Raw genomic sequence first — 27698 nt, 5'->3', positions numbered from 1 at the left:
AATACTTGAAGTCTTAGGACAAGCAAGAACAAATCAAGGTCAGATACAGATGAACCCTGCTGTTAGACAAGTTATTGTCTTCTCTTTAGAGATAACTTCTTAAATGAATCCTCATGGCACAGTGCAAACTACCATGTACTGTTGCTTTTATCCATAGATATGTTAGGTGGAAGGTGTTTAAGGAATGAAGTGTATGTCTTTGTTAGCACAGATGAACAGTATTGTAAACGGAAGCAGCAGAAACTGGATCACTGCCTGTAATTCAAAACTAAAGTGAAAGGTCAGAAGATAACCTTAGTACTAATTCATTCCAGTGATTTCCTTTTGAATGGACACAGTATAATTTTTATTGAAGATATTGCTTGAATTGTAACACATTAGTGATTTGTAACATCTTATAAAAACTTAAGTCTAGGACATATTGTGCAATATTAAGCAATTAAAATAACAGATGGGTTTTAAAAGCTGCTATTTCTGCATCTATCTAGTCTTGCGCTTTTAATCTTACACACATAACAAGACTTTTTAGGACTAGATCATGTTATAATTTACATGTTGATTAGAAAGAGAACTGAGGAAAGGGAGAGAATTTTTAAATAGCAAAAATTGTTAGTGTTTAAAATAGTCTCTATTTGAATAACCTGTGTTGTGTATATCATCTTTCCTTTGTGTTAGCATTCATAGAGTCCAACTATCTTGTCTGTAATACTGTTGTCAACAATTAGCAGATTAGTACTCCACAAGATACACGGGGGGTTTTGGTAGTTTCCCCTTATATATGTTTGTTTGTTTGTTTGTTTATGCTCGCTCTGTGGTTTGTATTTTATTTTGAATAAATGCTAAATATTACAAGTTACTAAATTTGCCATTCATCATTCTTGAAAGCATTATTTTTGCAGTTTCTTGTAAAATTTAAAGCAGAATATCAGAATCACAGTGAGAAAAGAAAAGCAAGAAATAAGTATTTCATTTATGTAACTTTTCCATTCTTTTAAAAATCTTTATGTTAGTAGTCCTTTTCTCCTAAGGTTCTGTGGTAGTGTCGTCTTCAGACTCTATAAAAATGTAGCTTTTCAAGTATACAAGTGCAGTAACACATATCCTACAGGATTAAAAAACTTTTGCTTTTGAATCAAGCACAATAAATTTAGTCTTACCTAAAGAAAAGTTCAAAAGTTCAACTGATTTTGCTAAAATAGTTGTCAAACATATCACCATTTAATGCCTGAATGAAATGTTTTACTTTTTAGTTGACAGGAAGACAAATAGAAATTTATTTATAGTTTATACTTAGTAAAAATAATTCTTATTATTAGCCTTTTCATCATTCATTGATTTCAAGTGTTCTTTAGGATCAGATTTGCTTCTCATATTCTTATGATAAAAGGATATATAATTTTGAGCTAATATTGTACTAAAATGAAATCAGTTTTTAAGTATTAGCTATTCTAAAACATTGTTTATTTTACCTTTTGCTTTGCTAAAGGTAACCCATAATCAGGAAAATGTGTTTGATCTGCAATGGATGGAAGTGACTGATATGTCTCAAGAGGAAATAGAACCACTCTTGAAAAATATGGCATTACATCTAAAAAGACTTATAGATGAGAGAGATGAACATTCAGAGGTTTGTAAATTTCCTTTAGTATATTGTGAAAGTTTGCTTTCCAAAAGTGATTTCAGAGGGTTTTCAAAATTGATACTTTGTTTCTTAGGGACAGGTAATAAAGTACTTTATGTCTGTTTTTTTGTGCAGCACAGGAACCAAAAAGGGTAGATAAGAGCCCCAAATTGCTAGTAAAGAGATTGCAGTTAGATTTTCCTTTCTCCTTTCTTTTAAATCTATTCCGATTTTGTTCCTGTGTGCTTTTAAGTCATCTCCACAGCCCTGGCAACAGTACAAAAGTGCAAAACTGAAAATATTGTTGATGTAAATGGAAAAATCATTCCTTTGAAGCATGAGAATTTGCTTAAGGTTAATTTCTTAGTTTTGCTGCCACATTTTGAGGTTGGAAAAATAACTTTAATAAAAGGAGAAAACAGGTGTTCGGAATAAAATGTCTCACAAAAAGTCTCAATTTTTTGTAGTCAATAAATGAGGTGTGATTTTAAAAAAGAATTATTATAGGCTCCCGTAAGAAAGTACTTTGCTTTTTCAAAAGAGTAAAATTGCACCAGGGTTTTTGCCTGCACTCTGAAAACTGCTAGTAATTTTATAGAAGTCTAGACTTCAGTGCATGTGATGGTGAATAATATTTTGTTAATAGCAGACCAAAGGGCTCTGCCATTTAGAAGAATGTGTAGCTTTGATCAGTTGCTCCATTTACATGGGAGAGAAAGGTGTGTGTGTGTGTGTGTTTAAAGATTTATTTATTTGAGAGAGAGAGAGAGAGCATGAGAGGGAGGGGCAGAGGGAATGGGAGAGAGCATCTCCGGCAGACTCCACACTGAGCAGAGAGCCCAACATAAGCCTCAATCCTAGGACCCTGAGATCATGACCTAAGCCAAAGCTAAGAGTTGGATACATAACCAATTGCACCACTGAGCACTCCTGGAAGAGACAGTTTTGAGCTTATTTCCAGAGAATTTGTTTACTCTTTGGGCTAATGAAAGACTTACATAGAAGAAATTCCTAAAGGTTTTTTTTTTCTCTGAACAAAACTTTCATGTCGCTATAGATGGAGATTTTCCAGTTTTTCTTTAGGCATTAAAAGAGAAGAAAAGATAGGAAATAAAGAAATATTTAGAACAACAACTAATTTTTAAAAAACCTAAGGCAAGTAAGACGAAAGGAAGAATGAACTAAATGTCTCTAATATATATCAAACTTCTCTTGAGATACTTAGATTATTTCTATAGTCTATAGATTATTTCTATAATATGGGGTGAAGAAGAATATGATTTTGGAGAAATTAGAACAAAAAATTTGTCATTATGTGATCTGTGTCAAAACTAAGGAATATGAAACACTATACTGATTGTTTGAAGAACTTTTTAAAATGTATTATCCTGCCTAATTAAGCATTTTAGTTGAATTTGTTTTTTTAACAAGAAAAAAGTGGTGGCGTTCCTTTGTCTCAGGTTATTTGGAAACAAGTTGCTAGCTGGTTTTTTAAACAGTTTTCTAGAGGAAAACTCTTTCCTTTGGGTCACCAGTGGACTAATTAGAAAAGATTCTTAAAAATAATTGTGAAAAATATGAGACAAATGTAAATACAATAATTTTGTATTAATCAATTGGATTGAAACAAGTTCTTCCTTAGATTTTCCCTTTAGCTCTTTTGTTCTTTCCTTCAAAATATTTTATGATATTTTTCCCTCCAAAATATTTTATTTTATATAAAAAATAAAATAGAAGAAAGTTATATGAAAAAATAAAATAGAAGAAAGTTATATCACACTGAATAAATACATCAAAAGCATGTTTATGGTTGTAGTTTCTAATTTCTCTACAAAATTTACCAGCCATGCTGGAGGAAAGAAAGTAGTAAGTATCATATTCATAACATGTTTTGGAACACTTCAGAGTATAAAAGCAGTATGTTCTTTTTTTAAAAAATTAACATATATTGTATTATTAGCCCCAGGGGTACAGGTCTGTGAATCACCAGGTTTACACTTCACAGCACTCACTACAGCACATACTGTCCCCAGTGTCCATAACCCAACCACCCTCTCCCTCCTCCCCTACCCTCAGCAACCCTCAGTTTGTTTTGTGAGATTTAGAGTCTCTTATGGTTTGTCTCCCTCCTGATCCCATCTTATTTCATTTATTCCTTTTGTGCCCCCCAAGCCCCCCACAGTGCTTCTCAACTTCCTCATATTAGGGAGATCATATGATAATTGTCTTTCTCTGATTGACTTATTTCGTGCATAATACCCTCTAGTTCCATCCACGTCATTGCAAATGGCAAGATTTCATTACTTTTGATGGCTGCATAGTATTCCATTGTATATATATACCACCTCTTCTTTATCCATTCATCTGTTGATGGACATCGAGGTTCTTTCCATAGGTTGGCTATAATAAACATTGCTGTTGTAAACATTCGGGTGCATATCTTTAGGGTAGATACCCAGTAGTGCAATTGCTGGGTCATAGGGTAGCAGCATGCTCATTTTTAAGTGCAAAGAAAACTTACAGTGAAAGACTTTCAAAATTACAAATTAAAATCTGTACATTAGGATATTTTAAGGCCCTTCCATGTGTGTAGCATTATGTAGAAAAAAATGGAACTTCCAAGAGAGGAATCATCACATCAGGTATTACACATATGTTTGGGCCTTTCCAGCTTACAGACCTATTTCTCCTAAGGGGAAGGTGTCACGCAGTTTGAAGAGGGCCATAGGTGTCATCAGAGAGATATAGTGCCCCTTGTTCATGCCATGCTTATCCACAAGCACCATGCTGAAAGAATAGAGTAGGATTTGCAGTAAACAGCCTGACCTGCAGAGCTAGTGCTGGAGGCATAATCTGTGCTTCTATCCTGTTGATGGGGCTCAGGAACATGCCTGTCAGGTCCACTGTGGCGATGTGTCAAAGATGCAGGCCATATTGTGTGTGCTTGAGTCATTCCCATCTGCAGCCAGTAGAGGCGGACTTTGGATATGGACCAGTGAGGAGTCTCCTTTTCTCATAAAACTGCTCTTCTGGCACACACATTGATGTTCATGGTTGTACAGGTGGGCTCTATGCCAGTTCAAGCTAGGTTGAATTGACAGACTTGGGCAGGGCTACCCTGTAGCTTGTAGCCAATGATGCAAGAGAACTAACAGGTGGCTCTACTTATTGCTGCTGCTGGAACACATCCTGGAAGCGTTCCCTAGGGTGTTCAGTTTACTTTTTTGCCTGACTCTTATTTTAACTTGAAATTTGCAAAATGTCCTTATTCTCAGACTGTCATAGACTGAACTGGCTTTGTGACCTCCTAGAAAATTTGAGCTTTGGGGGATGCCTTTAAAATAACATGTTAGAATTTTTTCTGCTTGTTTCTTCCCTTGGGGGTCTCCAAGGAACCCAGACTGTCAGCTTATTAAATTAAGCAGTGCATTTCTTCATACTTGGCCACTTAATTCTAGAAGGTTCACATCAACAAAGGAGGCTAATTGGCTGCTCCAGGCCTTTTTGTCCATATATGTTGTATGTCCTGATGAGCATCTGTGCACTTTAATATTCTTTTTTTTGCTGACATGCAAGGATAGGACATGACTTTTCAATCAGTAGTAGGAAGCTTCGGACTACTCACAGGGGATGCCCTGCCTTGTCAAAACAGAGTCCTTTTTTTCTGTTTTGATTGATATTTTGTTGTAATTCTTTTATTTCAATATAGAAAGTGTAATTTGGTTACTCTTTTTTTTTTTTTAAAGATTTTTATTTATTTATTTGACAGAGAGAAATCACAAGTAGGCAGAGAGGCAGGCAGAGAGAGAGAGAGGAGGAAGCAGGCTCCCCGCTGAGCAGAGAGCCCGATGCGGGACTCTATCCCAGGACCCTGAGATCATGACCTGAGCCGAAGGCAGCGGCTTTACCCACTGAGCCACCCAGGCGCCCCGGTTACTCTTTTTAATTACTCTTCATTTTGTATTAATTTTGTGTAATATGTATTTCTTAAATCCTCTTATTTTACCAAAAACCACAAATACATTTTAATGAATTTAAGATCTCTTTATTATAAGCTTATTTTATGCCAAGCATTATGTTATGTGTATAATATACTATCTTCATAAGTCTGTACAATAACCCCACCTTAAAAATGAAGATACTTGAGCTTAGAGAAGTTAAACAGTTTGCCAAGTCAAATTTGCAACCCCTGTGTCCCTGTTTATAAAAACCTTTGCCCAAATGTATGATGTGTTGAGCACATTTCTTATTCTTTTCCTTAATTGGGAGTTCCATAGATAGAATTAAGTCACTTCAATTTTTTTTCTTAGCTTTGGTATATCTTTTTATGTTTCATGTGTTCTTCAGTGTATATTAATACCTGTGTATTGGAAGATCTTGTGCTAAGAATGCTTGGGAGCAACAAACTGACAAATTTTCAAAAAAGGATCAAAGATCATTACAATCTAGTGGGGAAGTTAATTTAATAAAATAATTTAGGGTTTTTTGTTAAGTTTTTATTTAATTTCCAGTTAGTTGATGTAAAGTGTAATATTCGTTTCAGGTGTAGAATTTAGTAGTTACACTAAATATACTTTATATGACATCCTGTGCTCATCACAAGAAGTCCACTCCTTAATCTCCATCACCTCTTTCACCCATCACCCCACCCACCTCCCCTCTGGTAACCTTCAGTTTGTTCTCTATAGTTAAGAATCTGTTTCTTGGTTTGTTCCTTTTTTTTTTTTTCCCTTAAATTCCACATATGAGTGACTTATTTTACTTTCTAGCTCTATCCATGTTGTTGCAAATGGCAAGATTTCATTCTTTTTATGACTGAGTAATACTCCACTATACACATCACATCTTCTTTATCCATTTGTCAGTCAAATGGAAACAGTATGTGGACTGTTTCCACAGTTTTGCTCTTGTGGATAATGCTGCTATAAATATCGGGGTGCATGTATCCTTTTGAATAGTATTTTTGTATTCTTTGGGGAATTGCACTGTAATTGCTAGATTGGAGGGTGGTTCTGTTTTTAACTTTTTTGAGGAACCTCCACACAAGTTTGCATTCCCACGAGCAATGCAAGAGAGTTCACCTTTCACCACATCCTTGCCAATCAATACCTGTTGTTTCTTGTGCTTTTGATTTTAGCCATTCTGACAAGTGTGAGGTGACATCTCCTTGTAGTTTTCATTTGTTTTCCCTGATGATGAGTGATGTTGAGCATCTTTTCCTGCATCAGTTAGCTATCTGTATGTCTTTGGGAAAATGTTCATGTTTTCTGCACATTTTTAAATTGGATTATTGATTTTTTGGGTGTTGAGTTTTATAGTTCTTTATAGATTTTGGGTACTAACCCTTTATCAGATATGTCATTTGCAAATATCTTCTCCCATTCAGTAGGTTGCCTTTTAGTTTTGTTGATTGTTTGCTTTGCTGTGCGGAAGCTTTTTATCTTGATGAAGTCCCAGTAGTTGATTTTTGTTTGCTTTTGTCTCCCTTGCCTCAGGAGACATACCTTGAAAGAAGTTGCTACAGCCAGTGTCAAAGAGGTTACTGCCTGTGTTCTCCTCTATGATTTTTATGACTTCAGTCTCACATTTAAGTCTTTAACCCATTTTGAGTTCATTTTTGTGTTTGTTTAAGAAAGTGGTTTGGTTTCATTCTTTCGCCTGTCGCTGTCCAGTTTCCTAACACCATTTGTTGAAGAGACTATCTTTTTTTCCATTGGATATTCTTTCCCGCTTTGTTAAAGATTGACTGTATAGTTGTGGGTTCACTTCTGAGTTTTCTATTCTATGTCAGTTTTTGTGCCAGTACCATACTATTTTGATACTAGATCTTGTACTATAACTTCAAGTCTGGAATTGTGATGCCTCCAGCTTTGCTTTACTCTAATAAAATATTGAAAGCAGTAAAAAATCATATATCTAAATATAATAAATATTATTAGATATATTAGATAATATATCTAAATATAATAAATATAAAAATTAAAATATAAAAATATAAATATAAAAATATAAATAAAATAAAAAACCATATATCTAAATACTATAGGAATTTAGAGAAGGAAGACATTACTTAAAACTGCTAGTGGAATCTCTAGGATCAGAAGTATCAGAGAACATTCATGAAATTAAATTATGCTTTAGTAACATTTTTTGTCAGGTTTTTAAAAAAAATGTTTGGAGGCCTTGAGTTAAAGAAATTACTACCATTAGAGAAAAGTCAAATTGTCTACATAATCTTTAATGGACAATTCCTCTGGATACTCTTAACTCTTAGTACTTGGTTTCTTCTTTTTTCTTTTCTTTTTTTTTTTTTTAAAGATTTTATTTATTTTATTTGACAGACAGAGATTACAAGTAGGCAGAGAGGCAGGCAGAGAGAGAGGGGAGGAAGCAGGCTCACTGCTGAGCAAAGAGCCCGATGTGGGGCTCGATCCCAGGAACTGGGATCATGACCTGAGCCGAAGGCAGAGGCTTTTAACCCACTGAGCCACCCAGGCGCCCCTCTTCTTTTTTCTTTTTAGGAAATATTTCTCAACCCATACTTCTTTTGTACACTGACATTTGGAACCTCTTGATATCTCCATAATACCATCTACTAAGTTCAAATGTAGTACGCGTCTTTCTACTTTCTTGAGTTTTCCATTTTGTGACTCATTCAATTAAGTAATTTTGTGGAACTGGTTTTTGGCTCAGTACTATGCTAAATGAGATCAGAGATACAGAGGAGGTATGAGATTGTATCAGGTTTATGGGGGGAAAAAACCATTTTAAATAAAAATAAAAAATAGCATATAATTTTAAAAAGACTTAAAAAGAGCATGTAATTAAATTCTAATTTATGTGTGCATGAAACATATTAAGTACTATCCACAAGCACTATTATTATTAGAGTCAGGAGATGTTAGAAGGCAAGATTAAAGATAATGGAGAGAGTAAGTAAATAAAACTTGACTCCATGAAGACTGAGCATGGAGATTACGAGTAACAGTATTCACAGAGACAGGCACTTGGTCTGGGCATATGGGGTAGGTGGATAAGATGAATAGTGTCAATGTATAAGCTACCCTGCAAAAAGTAATGAATGAGAAGTAGAAGGGTAACGAGAGAGAATTGTGGTCTTTTTTCCCCCCTAGATAGAAGATATTTACATATATATGAAGATCAAGGAGAAAGAAGCCATAAGGAAGAGAGAAGTTGAAAATCTTGTAGAGGGGCGCCTGGGTGGCTCAGTGGGTTGGGCCGCTGCCTTCGGCTCAGGTCATGATCTCAGGGTCCTGGGATTGAGTCCCGCATCGGGCTCTCTGCTCAGCGGGGAGCCTGCTTCCCTCTCTCTTTCTCTCTCTGCCTGCCTCTCCATCTACTTGTGATTTCTCTCTGTCAAATAAATAAATAAAATCTTTAAAAAAAAAAAAAAAGAAAATCTTGTAGAAATAAGTAATATGTATTGGAAACAAAAATGTGTAAAAATGGAGGATTTAACCTCAGGTGTTTTTGTTTCTTTGACAAGTTGGAGGAGAGGTCATTCAGTAGAAGTCATAATAGCAGTTTACATGTGGAGGCTTAAGTAGAGAAAAGAAATATGTTTAAAACAATCATTGTAGAGAAATTTGGCAGGAAATCAGCAAAATTTCAACTAGAGATTTGATGGGCATTGAAAAGAGCTTAACTGAAAATAGATGGCAAGTTTTTTGTAGGACTGTGTAGTTTCTTGTTTGTTTTCCTTTTAGAGTTCTTTATCACCATAGAGAAGGAATTTAAAAAATAAGGAAAATGACATAATGTTTTGAGTCAAACTTGAATTTGAATTACTGTTATACCTGTTAAAAGTGTGACTTTGTTAAGTTAATCTATATGAGTCTCAGTTTCCTTATTGTTTTATAGTAGACATAATACCTCTATTGTAGATTATAGTATTGGATAAGATCTTGCTGGAAAATCCCCTGTCTGGAGTTCTGTAAATATTCATTCCCTTTTAATTTTTCCCAAAGAGTGGACTGTAGTCAAAGAGTGGCATGGTAGTGTTACATTAGAAAGTAAGGATGAGGGGCGCCTGGGTGGCTCAGTGGGTTGAGCCGCTGCCTTCGGCTCAGGTCATGATCTCGGGGTCCTGGGATCGAGTCCCACATCGGGCTCTCTGCTCGGCAGGGAGCCTGCTTCCTTCTCTCTCTCTCTGCCTGCCTCTCAGTGTGCTTGTAATTTCTCTCTGTCAAATAAATAAATAAAATCTTTAAAAAAAAAAAAAAAAAGAAAGTAAGGATGACAGGCACAGAACTACTAGAGTAGCCAGAAATAATCTGTGCAGAAAGGTTCAGGTGTAGGTATGGTGCCATGGGAGTAATGCTAATAAAGGAGGCATGGCACAAGAGAGGAATGGTTCCTTCATTGGAGAAGTCTGTGTGTATTGAATAAGGAGTAGATGTAGAGTTTTAAACAGAAATGGGACTGAGAAATCACATTCTATAGATTGTCAGTAGGGATACTGGAATTTGTGAAAGCAGTAGTTGAGCAGACCTTGATTTGGTGCTGAAATATATGCCAAGGATGAAGAAATGAATTCTGATGAGTGGTTTAAAAGAAGAAGAAGAAGAAGGATAAAAGTAATGATTTAGTGAGGGCATTGTAAGACTTGGTGATAAGAAAGCAAAAATGGTGATTTCATGGTCCTGAGGTGGTTACCCTATCTCTTCTACCTGGAGTAAGACAGTTGGAATTACTATTCAAGACAATTTCTGTTTGCCCGAGAAGTTTGAAACAAAAGCTGAGAAACTGGTTTAGAATAAGAGAATTTTCCAATAAGAGAAAAATTGGAGGAATGGAGGAATATGATTGAGTGAGGTAAATATAAGTTAAATGGCCCTTAAAGTTCAGAACGAGGGAAAGTAGAATGAGATTTGTGTCCCATGGAAAGACTAGAGAAAGGAATAAAGGAAATGTTGAGATGGGATGGAGATTACATATTATTGCAAGAAAGAAAACATAGGATATGGACTCAAGAAACTGGCCCTGGAGTCTTGGCACTGCTCCTAGGAGTTTTGTGATCATGGACAAATTAGTCTCTGTGCCTCAGTTAACATTACCTGCAGAATGAAGAGTTTGAACTAAACCTCTGAGGTTCTCTTAGATCCCTCTGTGATCCCTGTCTACAATTTGAGAGCAATGTTGTAGAATTCTGCAATTGTGGCAAGATTGTATTTCTGCGCTCTCTAATACAGTAACAAACCACTAGCTACATGTAGCTGTTATAAACTTAAAATGTGGCTAGTGCGAGTGAGGAACTCTATTTTTAACCTTTTAAATTTGTAATTAGGGGGACACCTGGGTGCCTTTGTTGGTTAGCCTTTGGCTCAGGTCCTGATCCCAGAGTGCTGGGATCAAGTCCCTCATGGGACTCCTTGATCAGCAGGGAGCCCGCTTGTCCTGCCTGCCATTTCCCCTGCTTGTGTGCACTCTCGATCTCTGAGACAAATAAATAAATAAATAAATAAAATCTTTAAATTTTTTTTTTAATTAAATAGCCACTTGTGCTACTGCCTACCACATTGGACAGCACAGTTGTAGACAAACTCCTCTTGGGTTGATTTCTTTCCTATGTCAACAGGTCTTTTAAGCCTTTTAAACAGTTTCTGTCTAGTGTAGTTGTTTTACCACAATTGATTTCCTTTATTAAAAAGTTAGGAAGGGGAAAAAAGAATAAATCTGACTCTAATGTTATCTAGTAAATAGCTAATCCATGAACTGTTGCATGGAACTTTTATAAAAAAAGATTTTGTTTATGTGACAGGGCGAGAGCACAAGCAAGGGGAGCACAGAGGGAGGGGGAGAAGCAGGCTTCCCATTGAGCTGGGAGCCCAAGGCAGAGCTCAATTCCAGGATCCTGGGATCATGACCTGAGCCAAAGGCAGATGCTTAATGACTGAGCCACCCAGACGCCCCTGCATGAAATTTTTTAAAAAGAGAGCTATCGCTAAGTTAAGATATTTTTGCCCAGTGAATTATTTTTGATATTATAAGATAGTACTTAGACTTAGTGAATAGTGTTGATGTGTTTTAGTTCTCTAATATGTAGAATACTAACAGTGTTTATTTCCGTATTTCTTTAGACTATCATAGAACTCTCTGAAGAACGGGATGGTCTTCATTTTTTACCCCATGCCTCTTCAACTGCACAGTCACCCTGTGGTTCTCCAGGCATGAAGCGAACGGAAAGTCGACAACATCTGTCCGTGGAACTGGCAGATGCTAAGGCAAAGATAAGAAGGCTTAGGCAGGAATTGTAAGTTGGTCATTTTCAAGGCTTCTTGAATTTACATGGTCACAAAGGTGACCTAAAAATGTTTTTTCAGCTATGGCATATAGATGAGTTGCTCCAACTGCTAGCTTGAGTCAGAGTTTTCACTAGTATTTATCAAAATGAGAAAAATAGGGAGACTGTCATGAAATTTTCCTAATCCTAAATCTTACCAATTTACAGATTGTCCTTCATTCTGGATTTATGTTCTTCCTGCCTTTCTTATATTACAATGATCTTTCTCTTATAAAATACGGTTCTTCCTTGACAAATTGGGGTCTCTTTAATTTTTTTTAAATTTTATATTCTTTGAAATCCCAAACTGGATTTCAAATCAAAACTGGATTCAAAAAAAGGCAACTGCTGATTCAGTCAACAAGTTTAGCTCTTTAAAAATTAATGTTATAAAAGACTGAATTGTTGGCATACAGTATTATAAAAAATAATTTTGTGTTTTGTATCATCTGTGTTGGGTAATTGAAATGCCTGAGTCATGTACTTAGACATGGTAAATAGTCAGATTGGTTAGTGCTGATGAAATTATATTTATTTAACTTTCAAAGATCATTTGGTGTAAATGTCACATGAGCATTCCTTGGTGAATCACATGTAAAGATAGAGCCAGTCTCTGCTGGAGGTTTTTTATTTTGTACTTTAAAAAGAACAAAGGATTTTTTATGTTTATGGCTTTTTTCTTTTATTATATTTTTCTTTTTGGTTTGTTTTCCTGGAATTTGGGCTTCAGAGTATAGATTTAAAATTTAAGACACAATATAACAATTAAGTTTATTTACTGATTATTAAAAGCAGTTAGTTTAAGAAAGTGATTGAATATGCAAGGTAGAAAAAATATACAGTCTATAGGAAAATTTGAAAACAAAAAATACAGCTTTCATTGTGGATGTCTGCACTATTATGGATCTATTGAAGTGAACACGCCCAGGATATTCTATAAACAGCTGCACCAGGAAAATTAGAGAAGAGATTGCTGTTATTAGTTTGACTGGCAGTTAATGGATAGCCTAAACAGTGAACACTAGTTCGTGCCATATAATTTAGCACAATCTTCTCCAGTCTTTAGATAAAGCATGCAATTAGAACTGTAATGATGGTTGTGAATTCATTTAACATTTTGCACTATATTAGAATTTGATTTTTAAATGAAATTTACTTGACCATAGAGTGTATTAAAATCCCAAACAACTTAGAGACATTGATAAAATTTGGTTTCTCATATGCTGACTGGAAAAATGTAAATGAATATTATTAATGAATAAATTAATACGCCAGATATAGCGAGTATTCCCAATAGCATTTCATCAAATACCATCTTTTTGTCCTTTGAAAATGTGTTTCTTCACAGATTTCTTTTATTAACATTTGTTCTAAGTCTTTTTGTTGGGACAGATCTTTCCAAAATAATGAAGTATGGAAATTATGGTGGTTAAAGGTAGTTCAGGTTGCCTTATACCCAATGGAAATAAATAATTGTAATGAGAACACGTAGGTTAACTAATAGCATACTTATAGGGGTACATTATAATATACATTATATATTATATAATATATAATTATAATTGTTCTTAGTTTATTAACATGCAGGGTAAAATTATAATTTGAAATGTGGGTTTTTTTTCTTTTCAAATTTTTATTTAAATTCTAGTTAGTTAACATAAAGTATAATATTGGTTTCAGGAGTAGAATTTATTGATTGATCACTTACATGCAACACCCAGTGTTGGTCATGGAATGAATTTGGAAGTTTTCCTTCTTTTTCTGTTTTTTTTGGAATAGTTTGAGAAGAATGGGTATTAACTCGTTTTCTGTCAATGTTGGGTAGATTTGCCTAGGAAGCCGTCTAGCCCTGGACTTCTGTTTTTTTTTGTTTGTTTGTTTGTTTTTGTTTTTTGTTTTTTTGTTTTTTCAAGATTTTATTTATTTGACAGAGGTCACAAGTAGGCAGAGAAGCAGGCAGAGAGAGTGAGAGGGAAGCAGGCTCCCTGCTGAGCAGAGAGCCCAATGTGGGACTCAATCCCAGGACCCTGAGATCATGACCTGAGCCCAAGGCAGTGGCTTAAACCACTGAGCCACCCAGGTGCCCTGGACTTCTGTTTTTTGGGGAGTTTTAGGATTACTGATTCAACTTCTTTGCTGGTTATCAGTCTGTTCAAGTTTTCTTTTTCTTCCTGTTTCAGTTTTGGTAACTTATATATTTCTAGGAATTTACCCATTTCTTCCAGGTTGTCTTAGTATTCAAACCAATGCAAATTAGAATAGTAACAAAGAATTTTTCAGTTATTAAATTGATTTTCATATAGGCACTTTTATTCACAATGATTGCATTATAAATTGGTAATGACCTTTCTGGAGGCTGCTTGATGGTATATATCAAGAACATTTAAACATGTAATGTACTTTTATAAATCTGGCCTGAAACATACAAGGTTTTGGGGAGTGGGTGGGTGCATTGTTTTTTTTTGTTTTGTTTTGTTTTTTTTAAGTAAAATACATCCAACATGGGGCTTGAACTCATGATGACCCTGAGTTCAGGCATCACAAGCTCTTTCAACTCAGCCAGCCAAGTGCCCCTAAACATACAGTGTTTTATGTATACTGAGGTTTATTTACCAAAACATTATTCATTACAGTGAAAAGTGGAACTCCAAGGGACTATTTCTTCATTAAAAATTATGGTTCTCAAAAAAAAAGTATAGGTATGATGAGATATCAGCAGTGGATTGCTTTATACAATGAACATTTACCATTTTTTTATTAAAGAACAGAAGGTGGAAAAGTAGAGTTAGTGAATGGAAATTTGAGTTTGAGCAGCTTGTCTCTGAAAGGGCATTAGAAAATGGGAGAAGTAAAGTAGTGAGTGTAAGAAAAAGAAGAAGAATAGGAGAAAATAGAAGATGTTTATAGACTACTGGGAGGAAACCAATAGGGATATATTTTATGTATTTGTATAGCTGTATATACTTTCCTTTAGACCATTGTAGATGTTGAAAATAGTTGGAGATCTTTTAAGACTCAGACCCAGATCCTAGTGCCTTGCTTAAAAACTCTTGCGGTGTCTTTGAGAGGGAGAAAGACAAAAAGGAGAGTGAGAATAGGGGATGGCAAGAAAAATGAAGAGAGAGAAACTATCTTATGAAGTTAGAGGGTGTCAGTCACTGAGGTTATTAGCCTTTGGGGAATTTTAAGGGGGAATCTGATTGATGTCATGTAATCACACACATTCCTAATATCCATTTCTTTGTCTTTTCCCCCTGGATTAGTGGATGGCTAATAGGATTTTCAACTAGATATTCAGTAATGATAATACATTTGTATTAAAGCAGATGATCATGGTTTTCAAAAACAATAAACTGATTATTTTAAAAATTTTCATTTAAGGGAGGAAAAGACTGAACAGTTGTTGGACTGTAAACAAGAACTTGAACAAATGGAAATAGAACTAAAAAGGCTCCAACAAGAGGTTTGTACCTGAAACTTTTATTATATGGGACCAGTCAGTAATTGGAAATTATTTTTCTGCTTGATATTTATAACCTCTGCCTTAATATTTTATGATGTTACTGGGGCTTAAAAATTACTTTTTTCAGTGTTTTTCTGTTTAAAAATGCCAGAGCCCAGGAAATCAAGCTTTGGACTTTACATTTTCTATATCAGTGCTATTTATACTTTCCTAGAATTCATACTTTTCTTTGAATTTCCTAGAATTCTAAGGAATCTCTTAGGACTGGGGTAGTTGCAAGTTTCTCTTTTTGTACATTTGGCTTCCATGGCTGGGAAACTGGAACACCTCTACTGTGAAGTGTGGTGCTTAATGTGTATCTCCCTAAGTCTCTAGTCTCTGAGAGTGCTCTATGTTAACTTACAGATGACAGAATGCTTTTTAATTTTTTACTCTTTACCTTTTAAGTAAGATCAATTCTTTTTACCTTTTAAGAGTTACTTTTATTTTATTAGAATTTTGTGTTTGGGGTTTTTTTTAATCTTGAACCAAGACTGTTTAAGAATTCACTTCTTTTAATATTTATAATTTTTCATTTTTATTTGGAGGTAGGCATGAAGTCTACTTTTACCCATAAGTGGTAAGGATTGTGGTAGGCCTAGACAATTATTTCTTCTCCTTACTTTCCCTAACTTGCTATTTTAAATTCAGGGAATACTCCACTTGCAGAATCCTAAACTGGGACCTTTTCAGATGAATGAGACTGGGAATCAAAATCTTCATTTCTAGATATGCTGTGACTGCTATTCTGCTCTTCCTTGGAAGCATGGTTTTTTGTATATGTGCTCCCTGTAAAACAGTAGTTTTAATCTTTTTTTGTCTCAAGGCTCTTTTCTACTATTAAAAATTAATGAGGTTTATATCTACTGGTATTTTCTGTACTTTAAAACTTAGAATTAAGAAAATATTTATTTAAAAATAATATTCAACCTATTCCATGTTAACATAAAAGTGGTATGCTTATAACCATTATTTTCCAAAAACAAATTAGAACAATGCTACTCTTCTGCATTTTTGCAAGTCTCTCTTTTTTAAAATCATTTTGCAAATGTCTTTAATGCCTATCTTAATTAAAGGCTACTAAATTCTCATATCTGTTTCTGCATTCAGTCTATTAAGATATCATATGCCGTGTAGCCTCTAGGAAACTCCATTGTGTCCCCATGAGAAATGAGAATGAAAAAAAATAATGTTTTAGTGCTATTATGAAAATGTTTTTGACCTCATGAACTTCTTGAAAGGGTTTCAGGGACCCACAGATGTCCCTGGGTCATGCTTTGATAACCTGTTCTAAAGGTTTACGAGAGAGCTTTTAAAGATTGAATTTTTGATATCTGTCTAAAATGTTATTAAACACTAATCACATGCAACTAATATTCACTTGGGAGTTTAGAAAAACCCAGTAGGATTTTTGTATGTTACAGCAGTTTGGATAGAAACATAATTTCTCTAAAGTAACTAATGATCAACTTTAGTGATACAGTTTGCCTCTTCCGTGCAGTTTGGATAGAAACATAATTTCTCTAAAGTAACTAATGATCAACTTTAGTGATACAGTTTGCCTCTTCCGTGTTTTCACTATCTTGTATTTTAAAGTTAACTTTTGCACCTTTAATTCCAAATGGTTACGTTAACTAAAGGTTAACTTATTTTAAAATATGCTGAGTAGTTTTTACATTCCTAAGTAGTTATCATTATTTAAAAATTTGTATGTAAGCATGTTTGTATTTGCATATAAACATTTTAAAATAATTTCTATTCTTGTTTTTTTAAACGCCTTCATATATCTCCCCATTTTATTTTTTTATTTCTTTTTAACAGGTTTTTATCCACTTAACATTTTTCATAGCCACACAGCTGGAGCCTGGGTTCTCTGCCTGGAGACTCTGGTGTGGGTCTTTACAGAATGGTCAGTGAATTCCTGATAAGGGAGACTTGGTGAACACAGTCTCTTCCCAGAGGTCAGGAGTGAGATAGCTGTAGGTTTTGGAAATGGCCTCTGAAGTTGCCTTGGCAAAGTTGCCCAGGGTGGCAGTACAACCCCTGGCCGAAGTGTAGCAGTTGTCAGTACTGGCCATCATCAATAACTTCCTTATATCTAACAGCTTAACTGAGGTATAGTTTACATACTGTGAAATTCACACTTGTAAAGGATACAATTCATTGGGGTTTTTTTTAGAAAATTCATTGAGTTGTGCAACCAGAGATTACCTATTTGAAAATAGAAAATAATATTGAAAATACTAATATTTGTTTATATTTAGAACATGAATTTGCTTTCGGATGCTCGTTCTGCTAGAATGTACCGAGATGAATTAGATGCACTTCGAGAAAAAGCAATCAGAGTGGATAAACTCGAAAGTGAAGTCAGCAGATATAAAGAAAGACTACATGATATTGAATTTTATAAGGCAAGAGTTGAGGTATGTTGCATAATTTAAGCTATTCCAATTATTTTGTTTAAAAGTTAGGTTTTTCAAAATGCACATAATAAATTTAAGGAACTTTCAAAATGTTGAACAAATTATAAATACTTTAGCTGCTTATTTTATGGTAGATCAGCATATTGCCTTTATTTGTAAAAAGGGATCTCTGGACATTTTTAATTTTATTGAACTGCTTGGAGTGCTTTTATTCTTTTATTTAGCTTTATAGGTAAGGAAGACTTGAAGTTCTTCCCTCATTGTCAAAATATATACTTCTACTGATTTCAAACTTGTTTCTAGAAGTGAAAGCAAAGCAGGTTTCTGATTATTGGTCAACTCAGAATACTAAACTAGGATTAAGAAGGCACTCTCTCTCCTTTTCCCCTTCTGCAGGTGTGTGTCTGTGTGTGTATTTAGAAAAGACAGCTTTTCTTACTTATTGGTTGCAGTTCAGTGATAGAAGAAGTTCAGTCTGACCTCAAGAATTTGGCGATCCTTGCTTCTACATTCTGTTTTTCTTTCTCAGTTAATTTTTTTCATTTCTGAAGAGGAGAGTTTTATCAGTTTCAGTATGGTGATAAGAAGGAAGGAGGAGTATGCAAAATGAAGAAGTGAAAACATTATAAGAGAAAGTAGTTAGAATATGTTAGCCTAAAAGTTACCAGAAAATAGACTGAGTAGATACCAAAGACAAGGTGCTTATGTATAAGCATGGCACTGTTAAGAGAGCCTTATAAATGCCACTATTTTAATATACTTTCTTTTGACTTTAGTTTATAATCCACAAAAATGTAGTTTAGGAACACAGATTTGTGAGCACATGTCTTCAAAACATATGTATGGATTTTAAGCATTTTCTCAAGATGCTGATATAAAATGTTTATTGATAGGAGCCTTAGTTTATGACCTATGTGAGTCTTAGCTCAAATATTGGTATTTTACTCAAAAACCCAATGTTTCAGGTTCAAGTTATAGTTTAGAGAGAAGTCTTTAAATCTATTTTAGCAAAAGAAAAAACATAGCCCGGATTCTATGGAGATTTGTGTCTTAAATATGAGAAAAACTACTTCTACTTAGTTCCTTATCCTTGTGACTAAGAAATTTAAGTATACCCTGACAATTTTATGAAAAATTATAGTAGTGTTACTCATCCTTGCGTAAGTACTGAGTATCATGTTTGCATAATATAGGTTAAATTCTGAGGGAAAAAATATGAAACCAGGAAAACATAACTGCATCTCTTATTCAGTAGCTTTTACTCTTGCATAAAGAACTTTTGATAAAGATAGCTTAATGTCTTATTTTACAATAAAGATTTTTTTGTTTCAGAGCTGTGAAAAATTAACAGATTTAACATGTGAAAAATTAACATATTTCTGATAAAGCCTATTTGAAATTTTTATAGGAATTAAAAGAAGACAATCAAGTTTTATTAGAAACAAAAACCATGTTGGAAGATCAATTAGAAGGAACTAGAGCTCGTTCTGATAAATTACATGAATTAGAAAAAGAGAATTTACAGCTAAAGGCTAAACTGCATGATATGGAGATGGTAAGTATTGTAAGATTGAACAGTTGCACAGTTTCTTAGGAAATCTGTCAGATTCATCTGATTTCCCCATAATGACAATAATGACTAGTTCCTGTGGCCTTAACAGAGGAGAGATGGCTAAATAAATTAGATGTTTCCAATTCTTTATAAAAACAGGAGTGGTACAAATTTTTGCTTTTGTTACAGAGTAGTGTTAATTATTAATTTTGTCTTCTGCTTTGGAAAAAAACTATTAAGCTATTGTATAAATATGCCTTTAAAATATAGAAATAGGGATGCCTGGGTGGCTCAGTTGGTTAAGCATCTGGTTTTGACTCAGGTCATGATCCCAGGGTCCTGGGATGGGGCTCCTTGGTTGGCGGGAGGCTGCTTCTCCCTCTGCCTGCTGCTCTCCCTGCTTGTACTCTTTTTTTTCTCTCTCTCTCTGACAAATAAAATCTTAAGAAAATTAATAAAATAAAATATAGAGATAAAACTGTTTGCTAGGGGTGGTGCCTAGATGGCTCATTTGGTTAAGGCCATTCTCCCCCGCTCCTGGGATTGAGCCCCACATGAGGCCCCTTACTTAGCAGAGGGTCTCCTCCATCTCCCTCTGGCCCTCTTCCTGCTCCTGCTATCTCTGTCTTTTCTTCTGTCTCTAATATAAATAAATAAAATCTTTTTTAAAAATTAAAAATTTGCTAAAATTTAATATTGAGTCAGAAATCATTTGCTATATATAATGAAATATGTGAAGAATAGTCTTCAGTGTCCCCAAGGATCACTTTAAAAGAATATCAGACAGGGGTCCCTGGCAGGCTCAGTCAGTGACTCTTGATCTTGGGGTTGTGAGTTGAACCCTATGTTGAATATAGAGATTACTTAAAAATAAAATGTTTTTAAAAAGTTTAAAAAAAGATTTTAAAAAATCAGACAGCTGATCAATATAATGATCAGTATGAATAATTATAACTGATTATCATCTTCAAACTGAAAATTTTAAGGAACTTAAAATTTATCCTCATTCAGTTTCTGGTAAAAGTTTTTAAGTAATAGAGTATTTAGCTTGAAATTACACTAGTGGTGAGCTTTCATTTCTTTTCCTACTCCCTGACAATAAAAAAGGAACGTGATATGGATAGAAAAAAGATTGAAGAATTAATGGAAGAAAATATGACCTTGGAAATGGCACAGAAACAAAGTATGGATGAATCATTACATCTTGGCTGGGAGTTGGAACAAATATCCAGAACTAGCGAGCTTTCTGAAGGTATTCCCAATATTTTTTTTATTTAAATGGATAAATGAATATGTGAAGTTGTATTTATGCTTACATTTTCTGGTGTTTCTTTACAATTCTTTATTTTCCCTTGCTGGACATATCTAGGAGGCCAGATGGCTCCCTAATAAATATGATTTCACAGATCCATGTTTCCAGGTCTGGTCTTTATCTTTGCACATCTTACAACTCAACTTTATGAGCACAGTAAAAGATTTGATCATTTAGGCACTATTTCATATTAGTATCACAGGAATCTGGGATACCAGTTTATTAATTTATTTTAGGAAAGAAAGCCGTCTACTCAATAGAATAGAAAAGTCATATTAGCTAATCAACCTGTCTTTAAGTATAGACAAACTTAAATAGAAGTCAAAACACAGTGGGAAGATTCTTGTGAGTATGTAGCCAGTGTAAAGCAAGTTAAGGATATTAAGGGCTGCTTTCATCAATATATGTATTCCATTTTAACACCATACCTACCAACTAGTCCAGCCCAATTTTACCCTAGAGATAATGAAAGGAACCCAGATAAATTTATAACTTTTGGCTTTTTTCCTTGTTTGAGTTATAGCTTTGAGTATACTAGTACTGATTTACTTTATTGAAATTATGCCCATGCCGCATTTATTGGAATTAGATTAATTCCGTAATTCCTCAGTTACCCAGTGTTAGATTATTTCACCTGTTTTCCTTCCTTCCAGATATTAAGCATCTATCATATATAAGATATTGTACCAGGCCCTGAAGATATGGTGATAAAGTAGACATAGGTTTGAGACAGCTTATAGTCTGATGCTTACAGGATAATTACTTCTTCAGATGGTTCATCCTATTTACTACCATTAGGTTTTTCCTAATTTTACACATGAAAACCTGCTTCCAAATTCTGGGATCCCATGTAAATTCATTACACAGTAAGTGATGATATTGAGCCAGTGAACTTGCTGAGATGTGTTACTTAAAGTACTCGTGGAACCTTTTTACTGTATTTTTGTGTGTGTGTGAATTGAGTTATAAAGAGAATAATTCATACTTAAATGTTTTCTACTACTAGTTAGAGAATTAAGAGTTTCATCTGTTATCTGGGAACAATAATAGTATGTGCCTGGTAGGAATATTGCAGAATTGAATTCATTACTACTTAGGAAGCCTTTAGTAGAGTACCGGTAAATGGTAGGCATTTGAATGTTTATTGTTATTATTTTTGTCATCATCATCATCACAGTTGTCTTGCAATTCGTATTAGGATCATAGCTCTCAATACTTGTTTCAGTGTGGCGTGTTGTTGTTTAACTATTCAAGGGAATTGCTTTTTAGAAAATTTGTAAAATGTGGAAAAATATAAAGGAAGACGTGAAAATCACTAATAAATTCTGCAGTCATTTTTGACATTTTAAAAAATTTGCTTGCAATATGTTTCTACACACAAATAGCCATTTTAGACCTCATCAGATCAATGTGTATATACAATGCAGGTTCTTTTTTTCATCAGAGATTATAATGTAGGAAGCCTCCTATGTTATTAAAAATATGTTGTGAGGGGGTACCTGGCTAGCTCCGTCAGTAGAACATGCAGCTCTCAGGTTCTTCAGTTCAAACCCCATGTTGCACATAGAGATTACTTTTTAAAATTGTGTTGTAAGCATCCTTTTTAATTCTTTATAGTCTGACCTGAAGCATCTTTGAAACACACGTTATTGAAAGTATTACTAAGGTGTATTGAGTATTGTAGTCTAATCTTGTTTAATTGAAATGCATTTCTACCGATCATGAAGTAAAGTTTTATTGTAAGACTTGGACAACTAATGGAATTTAAAAAGTCAGGGACGCCTGGGTGGCTCAGTTGGTTAAGCAGCTGCCTTCGGCTCAGGTCATGATCCCAGCGTCCTGGGATCGAGTCCCACATCGGGCTCCTTGCTCAGCAGGGAGCCTGCTTCTCCCTCTGCCTCTGCCTGCCATTCTGTCTGCCTGTGCTCACTCTCTCCCCCTCTCTCTCTCTGATAAATAAATAAAATCTTTAAAAAAAAAAAAAAAAGTCAGTGACTATCAGTTGTACCAGCTTTCAATTAAAGAATAATATGCAGGGGCACCTGGGTGGCTCAGTCAGTTAAGCAGCTGCCTTTGGCTCAGGTCCTGATCCCCAGGTCCTGGGATCAAGTCCCACGTCAGGCTCCTTGCTCAGGGGAAAGACTGCTTCTCCCTCTCCCTCTGCCTGCCTGCCTGCTGCTCCCACTACTTGTGCTCTGTCTTTCACTCTCTCTCTCTCTGTGTCATATAGATAAGTGTATCTTTAAAAAAAAAAAAAGAAGAAGAATATGCTAACTAGAATAAAAACTAGAAATAAGAATTGAGGCTTTCTTTACTTACAGTCTGGGGGACGTTTTACCAACCTAATTTTGAAAAGAATGTATGCTTGTATGCTTGTTGGAGAATATGTTGTTTTGTGTATGCATGTGTATGTTTGTGTGTTTCTCTCCTTAATGATGGAGAATTTCAAACGTACACAAAGATAGATAGACCTAGAGTACCTTCCTGTACTTCTCCATTTCTCTTCCTGAAATCTAAGATTTCAGAATGAATCTAGGTATTGTATTTCACTTTAAATCCTAATTTTTATATCATCCAAGATATTTAATTAATCTGCTTTAAGGTTATTAAAATAATTATTTTTGGTTTGCATTATATATAGAACTAGAAACTGAGTTCTCTTACTTTAAGAAAATGTAATGCCAAAATCTACTTAGAAATATAATTTTTTGACAAAATGGTATACATGTTGCTCTTTATACTCAAGTTTAGTAGCAATTCTTTATTTAGAGAAAGACTTTTTCAGTGTGATCAGTGTATACTGTCTTTCCCTTCTTAGAGTCAGGATTAGGAAATAGGGACTTTTTTTCCCCCCTTAGACTGTATTCCTTTAATTTTTGAAGATGTGGCATAGGATATGCTTTATACCTATGTGAAGCACACGATAGCTCTCTGAGAGACACAGAGCAATAACTATATTTTGTACAAGTAACGTAAGATTCACTGAGGTTAAAGTGGCTTGAACATTGCCAAATTTCTCAGAACTGAAACTCTGTAGTCTGTTCAGTCTAAATTTTATATATTTTTTTCTCTAGAATGGTTATGGATGCATTAAAATTCAAGATTTACCTATCTTTTTTCTGTTTTTTTCCATTTGTCTATCTTGTATAACTATAATTTTTTTATAAAATTAAGGACCAGCTGATGTAGTACTTTTACACTCATTTTAAATAATACTGAGTATATATACTTTTACTAGTGACAGTATTCTTCATTATTATAGCACCACAAAAATCCTTGGGCCATGAGGTGAATGAGTTAACATCAAGCAGGTTATTGAAATTGGAGATGGAAAACCAGAGTCTTACAAAAACCGTAGAAGAACTTCGGAGTACTATGGATTCTGCAGAAGGCAACACTTCCAAAATCCTGAAAATTGAAAAAGAAAATCAAAGACTAAGTAAAAAGGTAAATAAACCTGGTGATTCACAGACCTGGGGATAAAAATATATGTATATAAAAAATATATGTTTATAAAAAATAAAAAAAAAAATAAAAATAAAAAAAAAATAAATAAAAAAAAAGGTAAATAAAAACTAATGTTTAATGTAAGTTAAAGAATATATGTGGAAGTATAAATAGCCCTGTGGTTAAATGTTTATTTTCCAGTTTTTAATGTACTCTCATTATTTTAACTTATTGACATTTTCAGGTACAAATGAACTTCTATATTCATTCAGCTTCAACAATTATTAACTTGTAACCAGTCTTATTTCTACCCTTTTTTCTCTCCCCACAGCCACTAGATGATTTTGAAATAAATCCTCAACAATGTATAATTTTACCAATAAGTATCTCATTATATATCTCTTAAAAGTGAGAATTAAAAAAAAAAAAAACAAACAAGAACAGTGACATTATCATGCTTAAAAATTTAATAGAGGGGCACCTGGGTGGCTCAGTTGTTAAGAGTCTGCCTTCAAGTAGGGTCATGATCCCAGGGTCCTGGGATTGAGCCCAGCATCAGGCTCCCTGCTCAGCGGGAAGCCTGCTTCTCCCTCTCCCACTCCCCCTGCTTGTGTTTCCTCTTTTGCTGTGTCTCTCTCTGTAAAACAAACAAAATCTTTAAAAAAAGTTTTAATAGAGTTTGGTTAACATTTCAGTTTCTTCAACTCTATTGGCCTTTTTTTTTTTTTTGCATGTTGTTCAAATCTGAATTAGAATAAGATCTATACACTTAACTGATGTCTATTGTCTTTTTTAGTGTAAACTAAAACTAAACTGTATATGTAGTATTTTTCTGTTAAAGAAACCAGGTGGTTTAATCTAGTTTACCATAATCTAGATTTTACTCACTACATCCTTTTTAAAAAAAATTTTTTTAATTGACATATAATATTTGCCCCAGGGGTACAGGTCTATGAATCATCAGTCTTATATACTTCACAGCACTCACCATAGCACATACCCTCCCCAGTGTCCATAACCTAGTCACCCGTCACCCTCTCCATACACCATGCCCCCACCACCACAACCCTCAGTTTGTTTTGTGAGATTAAGAGTCTCTTATGGTTTGTCTCCTTCACAATCCCATCTTGTTTCATTTTTTCCTTCCCTACTCCCTAAGCCCCCCACTCTGCCTCTCATATTTCTCATATCAGGGAGATCATGATAATTGTCTCTCTCTGATTGACTTATTTCACTCAGCATAATACCCTGTAGTTCCATCCACTTCGTTGCAAATGGCAAGATTCACTGCATCCTTTTTATGTCACCTCACAAGTTCTTTTGTTCCAAATAGCTCTTATTTTATCTGTAGTCTTAATCAGGTTCAAATTGAGGTTTTAGTAAGAATATTCATAAGGAGGGGCGCCTGGGTGGCTCAGTGGGTTAAAGCCTCTGCCTTCGGCTCAGGTCATGATCCCAGGGTCCTGGCATTGAGTCCCACATGGGGCTCTCTGCGTGGCAGCGAGCCTGCTTCCCCTTTCTCTCTCTGCCTGCCTCTCTGCCTACTTGTGATTTCTCTCTCTGTCAAATAAATAAATAAATAAATATCCTTAAAAAAAAAAAAAGGAATATTCATAAGGAGTCTGTTTCAGTCAGGAGGTACATGTCTAGTTATCTTTCTTTTTGTCATGTTAGTTGTCACGGAAAAGGTTTGCTTTGATCCCTTAATTCATCAGAAGTTGCAAAATCCTGATGAGGAACCCTCATGGGAAAAGCAGGTTGAATGTTTGATTCTTTCCCTTTTTTTGCCAGTTTCCTGGTAATGAATTGATTTTCTCATATTCTGAGATAAGTAATGAGTGAGTTTTTTGTTTTAGTGTCTTTATGAACTCAGGGATTCAAAAATATTTGAAGTGTTTCAATCTACTGCCTTTGTTTTTCTTACATCCTATGTCTCTAAGCTACTTTCTGAATTCCTGTGACACAGCTTTAGCACCCATTGTAAACCTCTGTGCTTTTGCCATAATAAACTTCTTTTAAACATTTCCTGCCCCAGATCTGGAGATAGCCATTTCTCCAGAAAGCCCTTGTTCTTTTAGTGGGAAATGGTATTTAAGGGCCACAATTTAGGTACTATGAAACCTGAATTTTCACTAGGTTTTGGTTCAACAGAAATATTCCAGTTGTGCAACAGACCAAGTAATTTATTTTTGACTGTCTGTCTCCATACACTGAGAACCACTGCCTTAGATAATGCGTATTATTTTGCATTTTGCATTTATTTGACCCTTTGATTATCTTGACAGATTTTTACTCTTTTAAAACCTTTTGGCATCATCTTTAATCCATTAACCAAATAATCTTAATAAGCATTTGACAATCAATATAATATAAAAGTAGGAGTGGCTATTTAGAACCTGGAACAGTTTTATTTTGGCTATCATTATAATTGGGTCTGGAAATTATAATTTGATTTTAAAGTTAGCCTTCAATTCTAACACATTTTTATTGATTCTAAAAATTTTTTAATAAATCCATTGTATGAAAGGTGTCTTTGGTAAACTGACTGTTTCACCTGAATTCCATTGATGTAAGACAAAAAATGAGTTTAATTAAATTACGGTTACCCATATATTTCAGTCTTTAATGGGAGAATTGGATTCATAATTAATAACTAAAACCTTCCTGAACATATTTATGTTGAATTGAGTAACTGGATAAGATTTGTGACTTTATGCTTTTGACATATTACTGGAAGATAGTCTTCCATATATGGCTATCTTCCGTTGATAATAAAATGGGAAAATTCAACTTGCTTTATGTAAGACTACTCAAATTCTTAAACTTCTTCATTATTGACATAAGGATTTAATATTTAAACTTGAAGTGGAATATTTTATACAGCTAAATCTTTATTTTCTTTTATTACCTGGTTTGAATATGTTGTATAATAATAGTAAAATCAAGTTGACGTAATTTAAACTGCTATTTTGCTATTTTATCTTTATTTTAGCCACATGCCTGATTATATCTTTAAACTGTGTAATTGAAAATAAATTTAAACCTAGACTATAAACATATGCTGAAGTTTATTTCAGCACTTTTTTCTCTAGTATTGTTCTCCTTTTTTGTCCCTCTTTCCTTTTTATTTTAAACCTAATCTCTGTTTCCTTATTAAACTTAAATCACTATTTCTTATCTTTCACTCATGCTTTTATATCCTCTTCTTCCTTCTTCAGAAAAATTACTTGACTGTAAAGTTTTACTTTATAAATCTCAAGCCAAAAGAGCCTTTCAATAAGATTTGTACAGTCTTCATATAGCACATAATTATCATATATTCACTTGGATTTATCTTTGTTTTTAGAAGTAGCAATGCACCCTTCAAAGATATACAGGTTATGAAAGATAGTCATGTCTGCATATTTTATACAGCTGCTAAAAGTATTCTATGCTAAAAGCATGAAATATTACTTGAATTTCTCTTCTTAGTACTTAAACGTCACCATTTGAGTGTTAAAACTGTATTTAATTTTTTATTTGAAAATTGTCTTTTGGG

The 27698-nt window shown here is 34.3% G+C and overlaps 1 protein-coding gene across 8 annotated transcripts in view; it reads left to right on the top strand.

Moving 5' to 3' along the window:
- Window positions 1–27698, top strand: part of CCDC88A (coiled-coil domain containing 88A) — a 136219-nt gene that overhangs the window by 59057 nt on the left and 49464 nt on the right. For all 8 annotated transcript variants that reach the window (XM_059187702.1, XM_059187700.1, XM_059187699.1 and 5 more), the window contains exons 7-13: window positions 1487–1627; window positions 11722–11894; window positions 15306–15387; window positions 17691–17849; window positions 19258–19404; window positions 20509–20653; window positions 23976–24160. In XM_059187702.1, coding sequence (XP_059043685.1) covers window positions 1487–1627; window positions 11722–11894; window positions 15306–15387; window positions 17691–17849; window positions 19258–19404; window positions 20509–20653; window positions 23976–24160 — 1032 coding nt within the window. The remainder of the gene's footprint in view (window positions 1–1486; window positions 1628–11721; window positions 11895–15305; window positions 15388–17690; window positions 17850–19257; window positions 19405–20508; window positions 20654–23975; window positions 24161–27698) is intronic.

The sequence above is a fragment of the Mustela lutreola genome, chromosome 9 (assembly GCF_030435805.1).
Source record: "Mustela lutreola isolate mMusLut2 chromosome 9, mMusLut2.pri, whole genome shotgun sequence".
NCBI classification, from domain to species: domain Eukaryota; kingdom Metazoa; phylum Chordata; class Mammalia; order Carnivora; family Mustelidae; genus Mustela; species Mustela lutreola.
This window is presented reverse-complemented; position numbering and strand designations above follow the sequence as displayed.